The sequence below is a fragment of the Aspergillus ruber genome (assembly GCF_000600275.1).
Source record: "Aspergillus ruber CBS 135680 unplaced genomic scaffold scaffold00020, whole genome shotgun sequence".
Classification (NCBI taxonomy): Eukaryota; Fungi; Ascomycota; class Eurotiomycetes; order Eurotiales; family Aspergillaceae; genus Aspergillus; species Aspergillus ruber.
The window spans coordinates 425839-441775 of record NW_024467316.1 but is presented as its reverse complement, the minus strand read 5'-3'; the positions used below and the strand labels follow the sequence as shown (position 1 = coordinate 441775).

Here is a 15937-nt window from a genome sequence, read left to right as displayed (position 1 = left end):
TACTCGCGAATACAGGCGGGAAGACACTCGATCTGATCGAAAGATCGGAATGCAGATTCTTCTCTGACGTCAGAACTAGTCCAGCATCGTTATTTGATTCCATCCGTCGCTAGAGACTACTGTAGAACAGCTGTAGGTATGTTCATCTTTCTTGCGCGCTCTCAATGTGTACCGGGGATGCCAATACAGTCGCTATCCCGTTCTACCGGATCTGCGTATTTACTTTTGCGCTGGACCCCGCCGCTTCGTGTGAGATTTAGACTCAAAATATGGACCCGGGGGTCTTTTCAAGCAATCCGTGGTATCGTTGGAGATTCGGAAACTTATCGGGCAGAAGGAGCTAGAGTCGCAATATGCTCTCTTGTACATAAGAATGACTCCGTACCATAGGTGCTGTTCGATACGCCGTAGAGAGCAGGCGTATCACAGTCCCTGGCGGCGATCGAACTACCGGAAGCTCTTCCCCGAGCCAGTGGGACCCTGCACCCGGAATTTGGTTCGCTAGTTTAGACCATTGTGCCCCTGTTACTCAGGCCGTTTCGTGTTCCGTGTTCAATGCCCTTGGCGAATTGCAGATCTGGATTGTCAACGTCAACGATTGCAGTAGGCCACTGGGAGTGAAAGAGAGAGCTCCGTACTGAAGGCTTGGGATATAACTGTCGGGTCGATCGTTAGGAAACCGGCTCAGTTGGAGCAGGGGAAACCATGGATTCACCCCGCGTGCACCCGAAATGTCAGAGTCGTGACGTTGACCTGGTGGAATGAGAGGGATGAGGTTGAACTGGGGATCCCGTGACCAACCGTGACCTGATCAACTTCACTTCTCCTCCTCCTCCTCCTCCTCCTCGCCTTTTTGTCTCTGTTTCCGTCTCTCACACTGAAACACGCTCTCCGTAGGAGTACAGAGTACATTCCTCTAGCAACAATATCGAATTGTTAATGATCCGCCAAGATTGACGATAGCTAGTCGATCCGCCCAGACTCGGTCCAGTGGACTAGCTCGATGACTTGACTTTCATAGACGCGTCTAATACTACCCAAAACGCTGGTCAAAGTTTCGACTATCCGCGGCGCACCTTCCGAATCTTTTTCTTTAGGGGAAGCCTGCGTGGAGAATTCATTGTTGGCAGCCGTCAGTGCTGGGGATCGAGATCACCCTCCACCTCATATTTTCCTCAGGGTTTTTGCTTTATTTCTATTTTTCGCATCCATCCCTCCTCCTTGGAGTCGTCTGTCTCTGCTATCGTTATTGGAGAAAAGAAGATTGGCGATGTTAGCGCTGAAAAGGGGGAAACTATAACTCAGGGATATCGCTGCTTTATCTGTACTTCTGCTTCGTTTTCTTCCTATAAGGAGTTACAGCTCTGTCGACTGTTCTCTTCTTCCTCGAATTTCTCAAACTCCTGCTCTTCCTCGTTCACCAACTCAAGCCTCTTGAGCGATGGTGGTGTCTCTCCCATGTCGACCGCGGCAATCCCCGATGACGTGGAATTCGCATACAGCGATGAAATTCAGAGGTACATCTTCTCGGCCTTTGCCGGTATCGTGTGGTACAATGCTGTTGAGCTCATTGTCGTCTGTTTCGTTACCTTCCGACGATACCGGGGATGCTACTTCTGGAGTCTACTCGTCTCTTCCTTCAGCTTGATTCCCCACGTGCTGGGATACATCTTTTTACTCTTCCCTTTGGACGTCTCGCCATGGCTCTCCGTCTCGTTCGTCCTTGTGCCATGGTGTGGAATGGTCACAGGGCAATCGCTGGTGCTCTGGTCGCGGTTGCACCTGGTGCTGCAATCCCCAAAGGTTCTCTGGGGCGTGCTCTGCATGATCATCATCAATGGCATCGCCTTTCATACGCCTGTATTCGTGCTTATGTATGGCATTATCTCGCCAAAGGCCGATCTATTTACCCGCGGTTATGACATTATGGAACGCATCCAACTGGTCGGATTCTGCGTCCAGGAACTCGTGCTCTCGGGACTCTACATATACGAAACGGCCAAGCTTCTTCGACTACGTCCTGAACAACGACATCGACAGATCCTCGTCCAGCTATTGGTCATCAATATCTTCATCCTCATCCTCGATGTCGCCGTCGTCGGGACTGAGTACGCAGGCTATTATGCAGTGCAGGTCATGTTCAAACCGGTCGCCTACAGCATCAAGCTCAAGCTAGAATACGCTATCCTTGGCAAATTGGTTGAGATCGCCCAGGGGGTTACTTCGGATTCCTGGGCATCTACGAGTCCCCGAAACGCTATGCGATCTGACTATGGTATACGACTGGGAAGTGGCGGGGAGGCATCCGACCATTCACAGGAGGTCGACTCTACGACTGTACCCCCGGAGGTGTATGTAACAGACAGTCCTTTTCCTAGATGCGTGAAAGGTCATGGTTGAACGCTCGGTTCGCTTGCAATACATATATCACAACGCCCACGGAACATGGCAATGCCTGATGGTCTTGACACTACGTTATGGGTCTGGTTGATCGGACAAGCCGCCGTTGACGATGCGCCGGGTGGGTGCCGCCATCGTCAATCTGTCGCTACCGAACATCATCCGAGACATTCAGATTGTCTGTAGAAGAAACAGTCTCATCGCCCCGCCATCTCCGCGCGCGCTCCAAGGGCATCACATTGGCCGGATTGTGTCATGCCACCGGCCAGGGTCAGTTGGGTCCCTGACTATTGCTATGCCGAAGTGGCATGGGCATATAAAAGTGGTTACTTCTGTACGATATGATAATAAGATGATAATATAACTCTGAACCTCTGATCGGGTGCAAATCTGTAGTCTGTTTCGTCGTATTCCCCTGACTTTGTAGGACTGAGAAATCCCTCACTCCGGCTCAACCTCAGTGTCATCAATAAATGCCCCTGTTCCTCCGGATGTTCCGAACCATTCAGGGTCCGACCCCGGAAATTCCCCGGATGGCCTCCACATGGCTTGACATCAGTCTATTGTTTGTTCGGTCTGTTGTTGCCCCGGGTTTCGCTGTCGGTCGATTGTATACCGATTGACTTTGTTTGCTGAGGATGCTATAAAAGTGTGTTTGGTTTCTCTGGTCATATCATCATTCCAAACGGTCGCTGTTTAACCATGTGGTCTCTGTCGTTCCTCCTAGGCCCGGCTCTCTTAGCTTCCGTGAGCCAGGCCAGCAAGACACCATACGACGAGTATATCCTCGCGCCTTCCACGCGGAATCTGGTTCCTGAAACCATTTACCAGGTCAATGGCTCTGTTTCGAACGCAGACGTCCTAACCAACCCTGGTTCAGGAAATGCTACATTCAACGGTCCTGCATCTGTGACTTTCGACTTTGGCCGAAACATCGGCGGCATAGTCTCTCTTGACATCGCATCTGTTTCTTCCTCTGATGCATTCGTGGGCGTTACCTTTACTGAATCCAGTCTCTGGATCAGCAGCGAGGCATGTGATGCGACAGCAGACGCGGGGTTCGACTCTCCCTTGTGGTTCCCGGTCGGCCAAGGCCCTGGGAAGTATATTGCTGAGAAGAAGCATCTTCGGGGTGCATTCCGGTACATGACGGTGGTGACCAACACGACGGCTTTGGTTTCTGTGCGCAGTGTTCGCGTGAAATACACGGCTGCTCCGACGCAAGACCTCAGGACGTACAATGGATACTTCCACAGCGACGACGAACTGATCAACCGGATCTGGTATGCTGGTGCATACACCCTCCAGCTTTGCACGATCGAGCCGTCCACTGGCGACAGTCTGACTACCCTGGGTGAGATCTCGTCCACCGACAACATCACCCTTCCCGAGACTGTGCCGTGGTACAATAACTACACAATCGCCAACGGCAGCACGGTTCTAACCGATGGAGCAAAGCGAGACCGTCTCATCTGGCCTGGCGATATGTCCATCGCGGTGGAAAGCGCCGCAGTTAGTACGGGGGACCTGGAAAGTGTGAAGAACGCACTAGAAGCCCTGTTCTCTCAGCAAAAAACTAATGGCCGCATGCCGTACGCTGGACGTCCATTTACCGACCAAGTCAGCTTTCCGTATCACCTTCACAGTCTCATCGGTGTGTCGGACTACTATCGCTTGACCGGAGATCGTACATGGTTGTCCAAGTACTGGATTCAGTATAAGCGTGGTGTGCAGTGGGCGTTGTCGAGTGTGGACCAGACCGGTCTGGCCAATATTACTGCTTCTGCAGACTGGCTGCGTTTGGGCATGGGTGCTCACGTAGGTCTCCTTGATCTATATTGACAGTTAAAAATCTAACAGCAGCAGAACATCGAAGCAAACGCCATCCTCTACTACGTCCTCGATCAGGCCCAAGACCTAGCAACCACCCTCCACGACCAAGCAGCCACCAACTGGAGCAGCATCGCCTCGGGAATCAAAAAAGCCGCCAATCAACGCCTCTGGGATAGCGACGCAGGACTATACCGCGACAATGAAACCACCACTCTCTATCCCCAGGACGGAAATGTCTGGGCAATCAAAGCTAACCTCACTCTTTCTGAGAAGCAATCTTCCATTGTCTCGTCGTCCCTCCGCTCCCGCTGGGGTCCCTATGGTGCACCTGCCCCGGAAGCTGGGAAGACTGTCTCCCCTTTTATCAGCGGGTTCGAGTTGCAAGCACACTATCTTGCCGGAAAAGCCGACGCAGCACTCGCACTCATGCGCACACAGTGGGGATTCATGCTCGATGATCCGCGCATGACCAACTCAACCTTCATCGAGGGCTACTCGACCGACGGATCATTGGTGTATGCGCCGTACAACAACGACCCGCGTATCTCGCACGCGCACGGCTGGTCTGCGGGACCTACAGCTGCCCTCACATTCTACACGGCCGGTCTGCATCTCACGGGTCCAGCGGGATCGACGTGGAAGTTTGCGCCGCAGCCCGGGAATTTGACGGACGTGGATGCTGGGTTTGCGACGAGGCTGGGTGCGTTTTCTACCACGTTCAGTAGGACGGATGACGGGTTCCAGCGGGTGTCGTTTAATGCGCCTAATGGGACGATGGGGGATGTTGAGCTTGCTGGGACTAAGGGCTCTTTGGTCTCGAGAGAAGGAAAGCGAGTTGATCTTGTTAATGGAAAGGCCAAGGGTTTAGCGGGTGGACACTGGGAGTTAAAGTGATGCGTGTGTATCCTAGGAATGTACCTACTAGGTGATTGTATGAGCTAGTCAAAAAGAAAATCGATATCATGCGTTCAATAATTATTATACATTTCATGCGCTAATCAAGCCATAGATACATTACCCTCAGCAAACAAATCCCAGCTATTTCTTCTGCAACGCTTTCCTCAACTTCCCAACCGTCCCAGTCGAATGAATATCTCCATTATCCGCATCACTTTCGTCGTCGCTATCACTATCACTGTCACTGTCACTCTCGCTTTCGCTATCATCCTCCGACTCACTGTCTGACGGGGGGTCGAAGACATCCTTCTTCCGGGTAACAGTCGCCATACGCGCCTCCTGTAACTGCGCATCGTAATTTTGTTTTTGGGCGGTGATGACGTTCCTAAGGCCTTGAAGGCTGGCGCGCGCGCTCGAGAGCTTGTTGACAGATTGAAAAGGTTGGATGTGTGGTTGAGGCTGTGATTGGGCCGGGGGCTGCGAAGAGCCCCGGGGTGAGAAGTAGCGGTTTTGCGGGAGTGGTTGGGATTGCGGTAGTTGCTGCTGCGAGGGAGCAGGGGATTTGGCCATGCTGTTGCGCGCGGAGCTAGTCCCGTTGGCGCCGTTGGCGCGGCGGAGTAGATCGGCCTTGGTCAATTCCGGTCCTTGTTCTTCGTCGTCGGACCCTGAGTCGGAGTCAGAGTCGGAGTCAGTCCCAGTTTCGGAGTCAGTCTCGTCATCATCCCCAGAAGATTCCTTGTCTTCTCCTTGTTCCAACGAGGCTGGCTTCGGTTCTTCAGTGGTAGGTTGCGGTGTAGGTTGCGGTGTAGACTGCTCTTTGGGTTTCTTCGATTGGTCTAAAGTACGAATCGTCTCCATTTCAGGCAAGTTCACATCATCAGACATGGGAAAGCTCTGCGATTGTTCCTGGGACAAAAGTCGAGACTGCTGAGATTGTGGCTTTTGTGGTGATTGTTGCTCGGGCTGCCCAGGTTCTGCTTGCCATGGTTCCTGTGGCTCCTGAGGTTGGGGCTGAGAGGTTTCTGGCACCATCTCTGGCTCTTGGGGTTGTTCCTCGAGCTGTTCAACAGGCTGCTCTTGGGGCTGCTCTTCGAGTTCCTCCGCCCCTTGTGGTTGCTGCTTTAATTTAAGTTCCGCTTCCTGCACTGCCTCAGGCTCAGGCTCGGGCTCGGCTTGCTGTTCTTGCTCGCGCTCTCGCTCTTGTGCTGGCTCCTGTTCAGACTCGGGTTCTATTTCGGGTTCGTGCTGCTCAGGCTCAGGCCCAGGCTCGGGTTCGGATTCGGGTCCGAACTCGCGTTCAGGCTCTCGGGCTTCCGTCTGCTCCTGCTCTTGGCCCTGCTCCTGCTCTTGGCCCTGCTCCTGTTCTTGGCCCTGCTCCTGCTCCTCACCATCTTCGTAGCCATTTTCTTCTTCCCGATCCTGGGGCTGAGGTTCCAGTACAGGCTCAGGCTCCTGCGGCTGTTCCTGTTCCCGCTTCCCTTCCTGCTCTGGTCCCGCCCCTTGTTCCATCTCCATATATTGTCCGTTCACCTGCTGCTCCGACTCCAACTGCTGCTCTTTTTCTTGCTGAATCCCAGGTTCACGCTGTGGCTGCGACGGTTGGTCTATATCCATTGCATCAGCCCCATCAACCGCGCGCAACGAGCGGTGAGAGCGACTAGTCCTCCTAGGCGACGCAGTAATCGGCTCTGTATTTTGAGCCTTACTAGCAGAAGTTGTCTTGCGCTTCGGCTGCAAAGGGGTCTCGACATGAGCCGTTTCAGATTCCTGGCTAGCTTCAACTTCATCGGTGGTCTGCGCAGAATCACCATTTGTCTTCATGTCAATAGGGACAACTTCTTCACTTTCGGTTTGTTTGTGGGGCGATTTCGTAGATCGTTTCGACGAGCTTTCGCGACGAGCTGCCTTCGTCTTTTCCGCAGAACCAGACTCCTTGGAGGTTGACGACGGGGTATTGGTCTCTTCGCCTTTCTCCTCAGCAGCAGCTTGCGAGGCACGCTTCTTCTTTTTCTTTTTCTCCGGAGTCTTCGAGTGACTGTTCGGGTTGGTTTTTAAGTACTCTAGCTCCAATAACTGTGCATCCAACTTGGCACGATAGCTGGTAACCTGCTTTTGGGTCTTTTGCCGGCCACTGTCCTTGTTTTCCGAGATAAACGCCCGAGTTCTTTGGATGTCCGCCAGCAGCTCCAGATACTCGGAGCTTGCATTACGCTCTTCTGCTTCTCTCATCTCCCGGTTCATCTCCTCTTGCTCCTGCTTTTTCTTTTCGGCTTCTCGCTGTTGTTCCTCGAATATTTGCTGAAGCTTCTCCGCAGTGACACCTCCAGGGTATACTGTTACGCTTGAAGTCGATGGTTTGTCCCATGCCTTGTCCTTGGGTGATTTTGCCCTCTTTTCCTTGGCCTTCTCTGGGTCTTTAGTTCCAGGACCTGAAGGCGGTCTTGACTGAGAATCATCAGTAACCGGAAACACACTGTTCTTCTCAGAAAACGATACGGAGCGACGCTTGTCTGCTGATGCCTCTTTGCGCAAAGCCGACTTAACTTTGTCTGCGGGGGTCTGCGGTTTGGCAGGTGTTGAATCGTTCTGCGTTAGCGACTTGCGAGCACTACTGAACGACACAGGCGCGGCAGTAATGGATGCCTGGCTCGACGGCTGCTCCCTTTTCTTGGCCGAATCGACGAAGGCGAGCTTGGAGGCATTGTTCAAACTCTTTGAGTCATGCTTGGTCGGCTGTTTCCGCGGGGGACTCTTCGTGATTCCGAGCCCAAGACCCCGTCTTGGAGGCGAGTGTTGTTCCGCGATGCTTGGACGACGCCTAGGTCCGGAAAATGAAGATGCTTGTTCGCTCGTCCGCATGGCAGAAGGACTGCTACCGCGAGGTTCGAGGGTCTCTTGGGTTGGGGTACTGGCCCTGTTGAGTCGAGGCTCCTTGTTTGACTGCAAATCTTCCTGGCTCTTCTTTCTCTTACCAAGGCGGGTTACACGCGATTCGGGAGCGTTGTCATTTGGGAGGTCTTGCTCGGGCACTACCTCCCTGGCAGAAGTAAAAGTATCCGGAGCAATTCTACCGTCGTCCATTGCAACGTCACCATCATAATCGAAATGGCCGTCCTCTCCACCTTCTTCTTCCCGTCTTTCATTGTCTTGTTCGTTGGTTTCGCCTTGGTTTTCGTCATCCTCAACAGGTTTCATTAACTGGGAGATACGGCGCCGGGTTAGAGACCGTGTCTTGTGACGAAGCGGTGCCGCCATCTGCTCAGTCAGATACTGTCCTTTGCCCGGAAGTGGGGATTTTGACTCAGACGCGATCCTGTTGATCGTACGATTCGCGGCACGGCCTCTGCTTACAGGAGCGCGTGGTTGCGACATGGCAGCCGTTTTTTTGGACAACAGCGCAGAGGGACGCGTCGGGGTTGGTGAGCCACCCAATTCCTGGCTCTCAAACCGTCTATGTTGTGGTGTTGCCTCGATTGTTTTCTCGTTGTTGTCTTGCGAGTCCTGCTCCTGCACGTGTGGTTGCTCGTCCCAGCGTGCAGGCGACCCGGGAATCTCATGCTCTTTTTCAACCGACAAGACAGGCATATCCCGGCGCCGTTCGAAGTCATCGGTTTGGTGAGTGGGAGTAATGTTGCCTGTTGGCGTGGGCGTGCGTTGGTGATCATCATCCTGACTGCCAGACACAGATCCAGCCTGGGAGTCCTCCTCAATAATCGTAGGAAACTTGTGTACAGAAGTCGCAGCTGCTTCTCTCTTGTCCAGTATCCTGCGCTCGTAGTCCTCCGCCGCCGCGTCCCAGTCCAAAGTCACAGAGGGAAATCTCGCGGGCGAGTAAGGTGTAGGTTTCTGAATCACACGGAGAGTACCACGCTGATCCCGAGCATCGATCTGAGCCAAGCCTCTATCCACAAAAACATCCGCGGCGGTCATATCAACATCGAGATCGTCGGTGTCATGGTCGTCGTCGAGCATCTTCTTGATCTGCAGGGGTCTGAGCTTCATTAACACACACCCTGTTACACCAATGATGCCAGGACCAGGATATCAAAGTAGATAAAAAGTACTCACTCCACGTTAGGGCGTAACTTTGTCCACTTTTCTTGAATCATCTTCGCCAATCCACCCAACGTCACGTCCTCCGGGTTATCCAACACGAGCAAGAAGCTCGCTGGCTTCCCAGCCGGCACTCCGGACGAGTTACGAGCGGCATCATCACTGCTGAGGATAGAGCGCAAGGAGAAAGATGAGCTGGCCTGGATCTGCTCGGGGGGGTAGATTTTGACCGTGAGGCGTAGAAAGACCATAACGAAGGCGACGATGATGGATTGAACGAAAAGGACGTGGAATTCAAATCCGGTCGATCATAAACGGTAAGACGAGAGGGTTAAATAAGCATTGTTCATTTAGGACGTTCAGTCGAAGGCGTAGGGATAACTGGTTGGAGTATGCGCGCCGCGGTCCCTGACGGGCAGACCAAGAGAGAAGAGGTAAAATTCGCGATACACGCAGAAGACGATTATTTACAACGCTATAAGACAGCTAGAAGAGCTCCAATAGCCCAAAGAGAAGAACAAAAGAAAAGACAAGACAAGCAGGGCGTGTTATTCACACTGCGCGGAGAAGAAAAAAAAGTGAAGGAACCGCGCAGCTCCAATTGAACTTGCGCTTGGCTTATGTCAGCCGTAGTGCATATTTCTTCGATACATTACTTTATCTACTTCCACTTAAGCCTGCAAAGAGTTGTAGCTATTGAATATTCCATTTACTCTTGAATCTCTGAGCAACTGAGAAGACTAATGGTGTGGCTGGGATCCTGTGTGGCAGCATCTGCGGTGAACCTGGCGAGGCCCACCATAGAACATACGACAGTAGAGCTTCAAGAATCATAAACTTTTTATTCTATATAGGATATATCGTAGTTTTTTCTTTTTATCACAATATCTCATCGACCATCGTAACATAATCATCAATCAATCAATCCATCGGGCTGAAGTACCGCTTAAACCGGTCAATGTTCGTCAACTCCAGCTCCGCAATCACCGAATGGCAGCTCATCAACAGACTCGGGAATCGCACGGTCCAAAAGTTCAGGTATCCCTCTGGCAATCCGCCAATGTGCGCCTTGAGATGCGCCGGCATATCGTTGTAGTGGTTGCGCTTGTTGCGCAGAGCTCGAAGCAGATCCAGCATCTTGGATCCCGTGTATTTGCGTTGCTTACCCAGGCTGTCCTTGAAATCCCGTGGGAGCACCCGCAAAAAGTCCATGTCTGGGCCCATGACCCGCTCGGCCACTGATTCCAGACACAACAGGGCATCTGAAGGCGGATCTCGGGGCTCAAACTCGAAGTGGTCGGACACGTCGCATAGGAAGGCGAGACGGTCTGATGGAGGCCAAAAGAAGGGGTGCATCAACACTGCACTAGCATCAGGACTGCAGATCAATTAGTTTATGCGCAACTTCGTGCAAAGATTCTCCGAAACTTACCGCTTTCGAGGGTCCAATGATAGCATGGACCGAATCAAATCATCCGCTTCAAATGCATAGTCTCCCAGATGCTGAAGCTCATCCAGATTGAAGTTGCCTTTGACGATGTTGGCTTCCCGCATGAACTTGCCGTTCTTATCAAACGGGTGACCACCCCGCGTGAGCACATAGTAAAACACACAGCCCAACGAGAATATGTCAATAGCACGCGTGGCACGCCGGTTGGTTTGAGGATCCACCACTGCGGGTTCGGAGGACTCTGTATGCTGAGACTCAACGCCCTGGGTGACCGGGCTCTTGTCGTCGTCAACCAGCAATTCAGGTGCTCGCCAGCCGGACGTCCCTGCAGCATGTGCAGTAGTGGCACGGAACGAGCTTTGGTTATCGTCCAGCTTCTTGCACAGGCCAAAGTCCGAAATGAGCAACCGCAGAGACCGCGATCCCGTGCGCCCACGAGGCATAGCCGCGAGGATGTTCTGCGGCTTCAAGTCACGGTGCACAATCTTGAGGGAATGGAGGTATCGAACGCCCCCAATGATTTGCCGCAACATGTCAGGCACGTCCAGGCCACTCTCAACGAGCGCAGGATAGTGAGCGGGTCGCTCGACAACATCCTGCAGCGAGGCAGGACAGAGTTCCAAGGCGATGTATAAAAAGCCGGCCGCCTGTTCACGACAAAAATAGCGAATGACATTGCCATGATCGTCACTTTCCTGTAACAAACCGACCTCATGCGAGGCGATGTCATAAAACTCGACCAACATGCGTTTGACAGCCACGTCACGGCCATCAAACGAGCCTCGATAAACCACCGTTCCGTGGCTGCCATGGCCCAGAACCACATCCGTATGCACCTTTAGTCGACCGATTTGAACAACGCCATCCATTTCGATGATCTCAGTGGGCACAGTCCGAGGTAACTGCATGTCGGGCTCTACGCGCTGAAAGTTTTGAACATCCTTCACAACCTGATCTTCCTGGTCCTTGCTGTCCTCTTCACTCCCGGGCTTCTTGTTCCTCTTGTGAGATTTGCCGCCACGGCGGCCTCGTCGTGCCTTTTTCTTGGGTTTCTCGGGGCTCTGGAGGTTCAACTCGTCCACATCATCCTCGTCGTCAGGACTGCGAGAAGGTTCCCGAATCCGGACACGAGGCGTCGCATCGGCAGCCAAGGATGGGCCGCCGGCTAATGAAGAGTCTAGGGCCGAGGCACTACGATCTCGCCGTGGCCTTGGGGTCTGGTCCCGTGCTTGTTGCTCCGCGGATACATCCAAGTCGACTGTAACATTGGGCACCGGTCGGATTGGACTGGGCTCACGCTTCACATCTGCGGCTCCATTGACATGGGGTGTTGACGGAGTCGACAAGGGGTGCTGATCTGAGGAAATAATATTCTTCAAGTCGAGTTTTTGCTTGGCCAACTCTTGGATGTTATGCGAGTTAAAGTAGATAAAGGTGCCAAAGAAGAGTAACAGCAGGGTGACAAAGATGTCTAGGGCATTGTCCCATCCCTTGCGGATGATCGTGCTGTGTCGCAGCGCGGGAGGCAAAGCCAACTCGGATGGAGTCCTGATTAAATCGTGGGGTAATTCGTGATGGGACAGATCGTGGGTACCCGATGACCCACCAATGCTCGGGTGTTCCCGACTGACGATGCGCGGTCCGTTGAGCGAATGCACGCCGGCCAGAGCATCCCGCTGCTGGTGAGGGCTCAAAGTTGTGAGTGGTTGTCCATGTCGGAAGTAGTCTTTCTCATAGCACTGGGCCATCTTGGCCCTTCCCGTCACCAACGGATAGGTCTCTTCAGACATGGCGTACCATCCACCCGCCTCGGTGGTGTCGATGAAGACCCGCTCATCCCGTTCATCGAGAGGCCCATAGTCAGGGTCTGGAGGCTGCAATGGTTGCGAGAGGAGAACAAAGGGCGTGGGAGCATCGGGGGACTCGACATTGGCTGAGCGTACAACGTCAAAAACGCGAACGACGGGCGACAAGAAACGCTGCGTGTAGCGGGGGCGTTCCATGCGGGAGTGGTCGAAACCCAGAACGACACCATCATGCATGCTATATATGTGACTCTGGTCCATACTGCTAAAGTATTGAGTCTGAAGGTCGACATCGCGGTTGTTGGGGGTCCACTCGGAGTACTTGAGCGTGCAGATGGGGTCACCAGTCTCGGTATTCTGAATAGCCACGGCATATTCCACTCGACCAAGTACCAAAGTGCCACTTGTTGATTCACATGTGTCTGTGACACCGTCGAAGCCATCATCAACCTTGCGGCACTCAGGTCCGGGCGGGAGTGGTCCACGGGAACTAAACACACGCAGGATGTTTCCGGTACGAGCATCGATGGTATACAGAGTCGTCTCCTTTCGAGCGGTATATGTGACGGCCGGGTCAATGCCGGAATACGGGGTCTCATCGACGAGGTCCTTCACCGTCAATCCCAACTTCTGCAAACCAGCATCGGGGCCCGGACTGTAGATGTAGATACTGCCATGTTGACTCGGCTCAACAATCCAAATAAAATCGTCTTCTGGCTGCGTGCTGTCGAAACTGGACCGGTTGGCTCGATGGTAGATGCTCTCAACGACAGGGCTGCTCGGGACCTCAAGAGCCCAACGAGAAGCACCGGTGTGGCGGTCACGGGCGTGAATGGAACCATCGACGGTCGCCAGCAGGACAAAATCCTCAACCTCCCAATCCTGCAGGGACCGCGCATGCAGCTGCGGCGCCAGGCCAGCAGACGACGAGGGGCTGCTGACCTGGGCAGGAGGGGCTCGAACGGCGCGGCCAGGGCCGGCCAGAGCCAGGGTTGTCAGGGCGCTCGCATCGTTGGATTTCACGTTGATCGCATTAAGAGAAGGGCCAGTCGAGTGAAGAGGGACGGATACGGCGGGGGCATGGTCGCTGTGAGAGTTACGGTGAGAATGGAAAGGTTCCTGCAGCTGCTGCGGAGCGACAAGAACGGGGAGCAGGAGAAGGGCGACGCTGGCGGGGAGAGTCGAACAGGCGCCAGACAGCCGCCACCGCATCGTGGACGACTCAGTGCGTCTATGGGGGGATTTAGCAGGCCGAAGAGGAGAGAGGGGGGACGAGAGAGACCCGGTGTCTCATAGGAATCGGCGGTGGCTGGAATGTTTCGGGTAGAAGAGATGCGGAGGGCCAATTTGGCTGCGATGGACGGAGAAAGAGATAAAATAGTATACAGAAGGAGATGAAGAATAACACAATGAGATGGCAATGAGATGGAAATGTAGGAGATAGAAGATGGAGAGAAGATGGTGAAAAGGAGGCTGTGGAAGCCAAGAGAAGGCGGAGTTGAGCCTCAGCGGTCAGGCAGCACAATAGACGCCGTATGCGTATACTCTCACTGCTCAACAATCCAACAGAAATATGTAGGGTACTCGGTACAGTATGGTGTTCTGCACTGCCAGAAAAGATTTCACTCAATTGACTTTCCCGGGATTTTTCAAGCGCAGCACAGACAGTCACATGATTACTTACCCAATTGGGTGGCGATACGAGTACGGATAATTCATATGCTAATAATGCTACTAGACCCTCCTAAACTGGTACACAATGCCTTCTGTTTACCGCCTTTTTGTGGTATTATTCTACTGCCCGAACCCTATAACGATGATCCAGCCCTCCCCAGACCCGTCGCCACCCTTGGTACGTCGAAGTACGGGGCATCTACTCGGAGTACTCCACTGGCGATATCACCATAAATGGCTTAGGCATAGTACGTTCCCGGAACCTTCTCTATGCACCGCTTGTCAGTCATCTATCCTATATCTATAGGACTGGGCTGTAGGAGTGGACACTTTGCGAACCATTCTGAAACCTGTTGGGCTTTGACTTTCACGGCTCATGCTGGAGATTGCACTCGTCTCGAAGCTTCCAGATCCCATTTTGGCCACGCCAATGAGGGCGCTGCGCAAACTCACAAATTGTGGAAGCGGCCAAAGGCTGTGGATCTGAGCTCACGCTTCTACGCTGACCCTTGCGCGATTCTGGATGACTTAGGAGCAACGCACCCACGTCCGTTCCTTGACACGGAAGAAAGAGGTGAGAATTTGGAAAGACTCAAGCATGTCTTCAATAGACTCTCCCCCGAACTGAAGTTCGAGATATTCTCGTATCAATCCTTTGACGAGCTCCTAAACATCAGGCTCGTATGTCGAGATCTAGCCCCCCTTGCAACCGTCAATACTCTCCCACAGTCGTACTGGCGGGGTAGGCTCCTCCTTGTTCAAGAGGCTGACTTTCTTTTCCCGAAACTTACGGATACAAGGGACTGGTCTTGGCTTTTCTTCTGGATCAGGGCATCTCTAACAGCCGGACTCCTGCTGTTGCTCGATTGAAAGAGGATCCGGCAGCTGCTGGGATCCATAGCTGCTCTTGTGGAGCTAGAAGCTGTTTTGCGAAATGGTCCATATAGTCAGCCATTCGATTGCGAGAGTGATGAAAAACTGATGGAGATAGCCGGTTCTTTTTTCGATCAGCTAGCCTCCATTGGCGCGGATAGCCCCTTGCGCGAGGATGCCGTATGCTTTACCATAGGACGCAATCAATGCCACCGCGTCAGCAGCATCAGCGAATAGATATTTCCACCGTCCAAATTGGCACATGGAGCTTTATATCAGGAATAAACCTATTCCGTCAGGTCCAGTCGGATATTACATTCCAGTTTCCGAGAAGTGAAAAGAGATACCGTGCACCTCGCACGCGAAAGTACTTGGCGTGGCGTTTTGCTCGGAAGGGCTGACGGTAATCAAGTTTATATTCACAGATTCGAATTCGGGCTGGGTGGATGGTAGCAACGGCTCAGGAATTGCTCAGGGCATCCTTGGCATTCCGGGGAGGTCAAATTGGACTTGCCTTGTTGCAAGGTTAGATCGTTTCAAGATTGTTTCACTCGGCCTAGGCCACCCCCGAGGTTCTCTAAAGTTTCCCTTGGCGTAAAGGGTTCGTCTCGTATACACATATAGTCCCATTTGCGGACACCACATGGCCCTAGACACAAAGTTTTGAGTACCAGTGCTCCCCTACCATCCCAGCCTCTCCGGGCTTCAAACCATTAATAAACACTGACTTCGGAGGCCCAAGGGGCCATCTTCTCGGATCCTTGGCAATGATTGCGTTCCACATGACATCCCTCCTCACCCACTCATGGGAATAGAAATTTTCTACCCTAACAAGTCTGTACTTTTTGGCTCCAACGGTGGCTACATAATTACTTTTTTATATCGGTGGCTCAAAAGGGGAGTGTATCAACCGTATCAACTCAAGCGTATCTGTTGAGATAATACCGATTTC

The 15937-nt window shown here is 52.9% G+C and overlaps 5 protein-coding genes across 5 annotated transcripts; 3 read left to right on the top strand and 2 right to left on the bottom strand.

Annotated features, from left to right (window-relative positions):
• Positions 1-1458: 1458 nt before the first annotated feature.
• Positions 1459-2400, top strand: EURHEDRAFT_459473 (uncharacterized protein; the record flags this gene model as incomplete). The annotated part of the gene is made up of 1 exon (XM_040784585.1): positions 1459-2400. One exon carries the CDS (start codon positions 1459-1461, stop codon positions 2398-2400), a length of 942 nt encoding a protein of 313 aa, XP_040637436.1.
• A 438-nt stretch (positions 2401-2838) lies between these two features.
• EURHEDRAFT_482367 (putative alpha-L-rhamnosidase A) lies at positions 2839-5203 on the top strand. The gene is made up of 2 exons (XM_040785519.1): positions 2839-4218; positions 4267-5203. The coding sequence occupies exons 1-2, from the start codon at positions 3103-3105 to the stop codon at positions 5125-5127; spliced, it is 1977 nt and encodes a 658-aa protein (XP_040637435.1). The 5' UTR covers positions 2839-3102; the 3' UTR covers positions 5128-5203.
• Positions 5204-5210: 7 nt separating this feature from the next.
• On the bottom strand, positions 5211-9860 carry EURHEDRAFT_144652 (uncharacterized protein). The gene is made up of 4 exons (XM_040777775.1): positions 9199-9860; positions 8482-9121; positions 5412-8385; positions 5211-5356 (listed from the first exon to the last, which is right to left on the bottom strand). The coding sequence occupies exons 1-4, from the start codon at positions 9432-9434 to the stop codon at positions 5295-5297; spliced, it is 3912 nt and encodes a 1303-aa protein (XP_040637434.1). The 5' UTR covers positions 9435-9860; the 3' UTR covers positions 5211-5294.
• Positions 9861-9935: 75 nt separating this feature from the next.
• ireA (bifunctional endoribonuclease/protein kinase IRE1) lies at positions 9936-14036 on the bottom strand. Its single transcript, XM_040785803.1, has 2 exons — positions 10616-14036; positions 9936-10561 (listed from the first exon to the last, which is right to left on the bottom strand). The coding sequence occupies exons 1-2, from the start codon at positions 13648-13650 to the stop codon at positions 10105-10107; spliced, it is 3492 nt and encodes a 1163-aa protein (XP_040637433.1). The 5' UTR covers positions 13651-14036; the 3' UTR covers positions 9936-10104.
• A 161-nt stretch (positions 14037-14197) lies between these two features.
• EURHEDRAFT_404152 (uncharacterized protein) lies at positions 14198-15222 on the top strand (the record flags this gene model as incomplete). Its single annotated transcript, XM_040780287.1, has 3 exons — positions 14198-14290; positions 14362-14793; positions 14986-15222. 3 exons carry the CDS (start codon positions 14198-14200, stop codon positions 15220-15222), a joined length of 762 nt encoding a protein of 253 aa, XP_040637432.1.
• Positions 15223-15937: the final 715 nt, after the last annotated feature.

Excerpts from the sequence above, each read along its gene's own strand:
- EURHEDRAFT_482367 (XM_040785519.1), top strand. The coding sequence starts at position 3,103 with ATGTGGTCTCTGTCGTTCCTCCTAGGCCCGGCTCTCTTAGCTTCCGTG. Across the intron at positions 4,219-4,266 it reads GTTTGGGCATGGGTGCTCAC|AACATCGAAGCAAACGCCAT; the intron begins GTAGGTCTCCTT and ends TAACAGCAGCAG.
- ireA (XM_040785803.1), bottom strand. The coding sequence starts at position 13,650 with ATGCGGTGGCGGCTGTCTGGCGCCTGTTCGACTCTCCCCGCCAGCGTC. Across the intron at positions 10,562-10,615 it reads TCATTGGACCCTCGAAAGCG|TCCTGATGCTAGTGCAGTGT; the intron begins GTAAGTTTCGGA and ends ATTGATCTGCAG.
- EURHEDRAFT_144652 (XM_040777775.1), bottom strand. The coding sequence starts at position 9,434 with ATGGTCTTTCTACGCCTCACGGTCAAAATCTACCCCCCCGAGCAGATC. Across the intron at positions 9,122-9,198 it reads AAGTTACGCCCTAACGTGGA|ACCCCTGCAGATCAAGAAGA; the intron begins GTGAGTACTTTT and ends AATGAAGCTCAG. Across the intron at positions 8,386-8,481 it reads TGTCGCAACCACGCGCTCCT|ATGGCGGCACCGCTTCGTCA; the intron begins GTAAGCAGAGGC and ends CTGACTGAGCAG.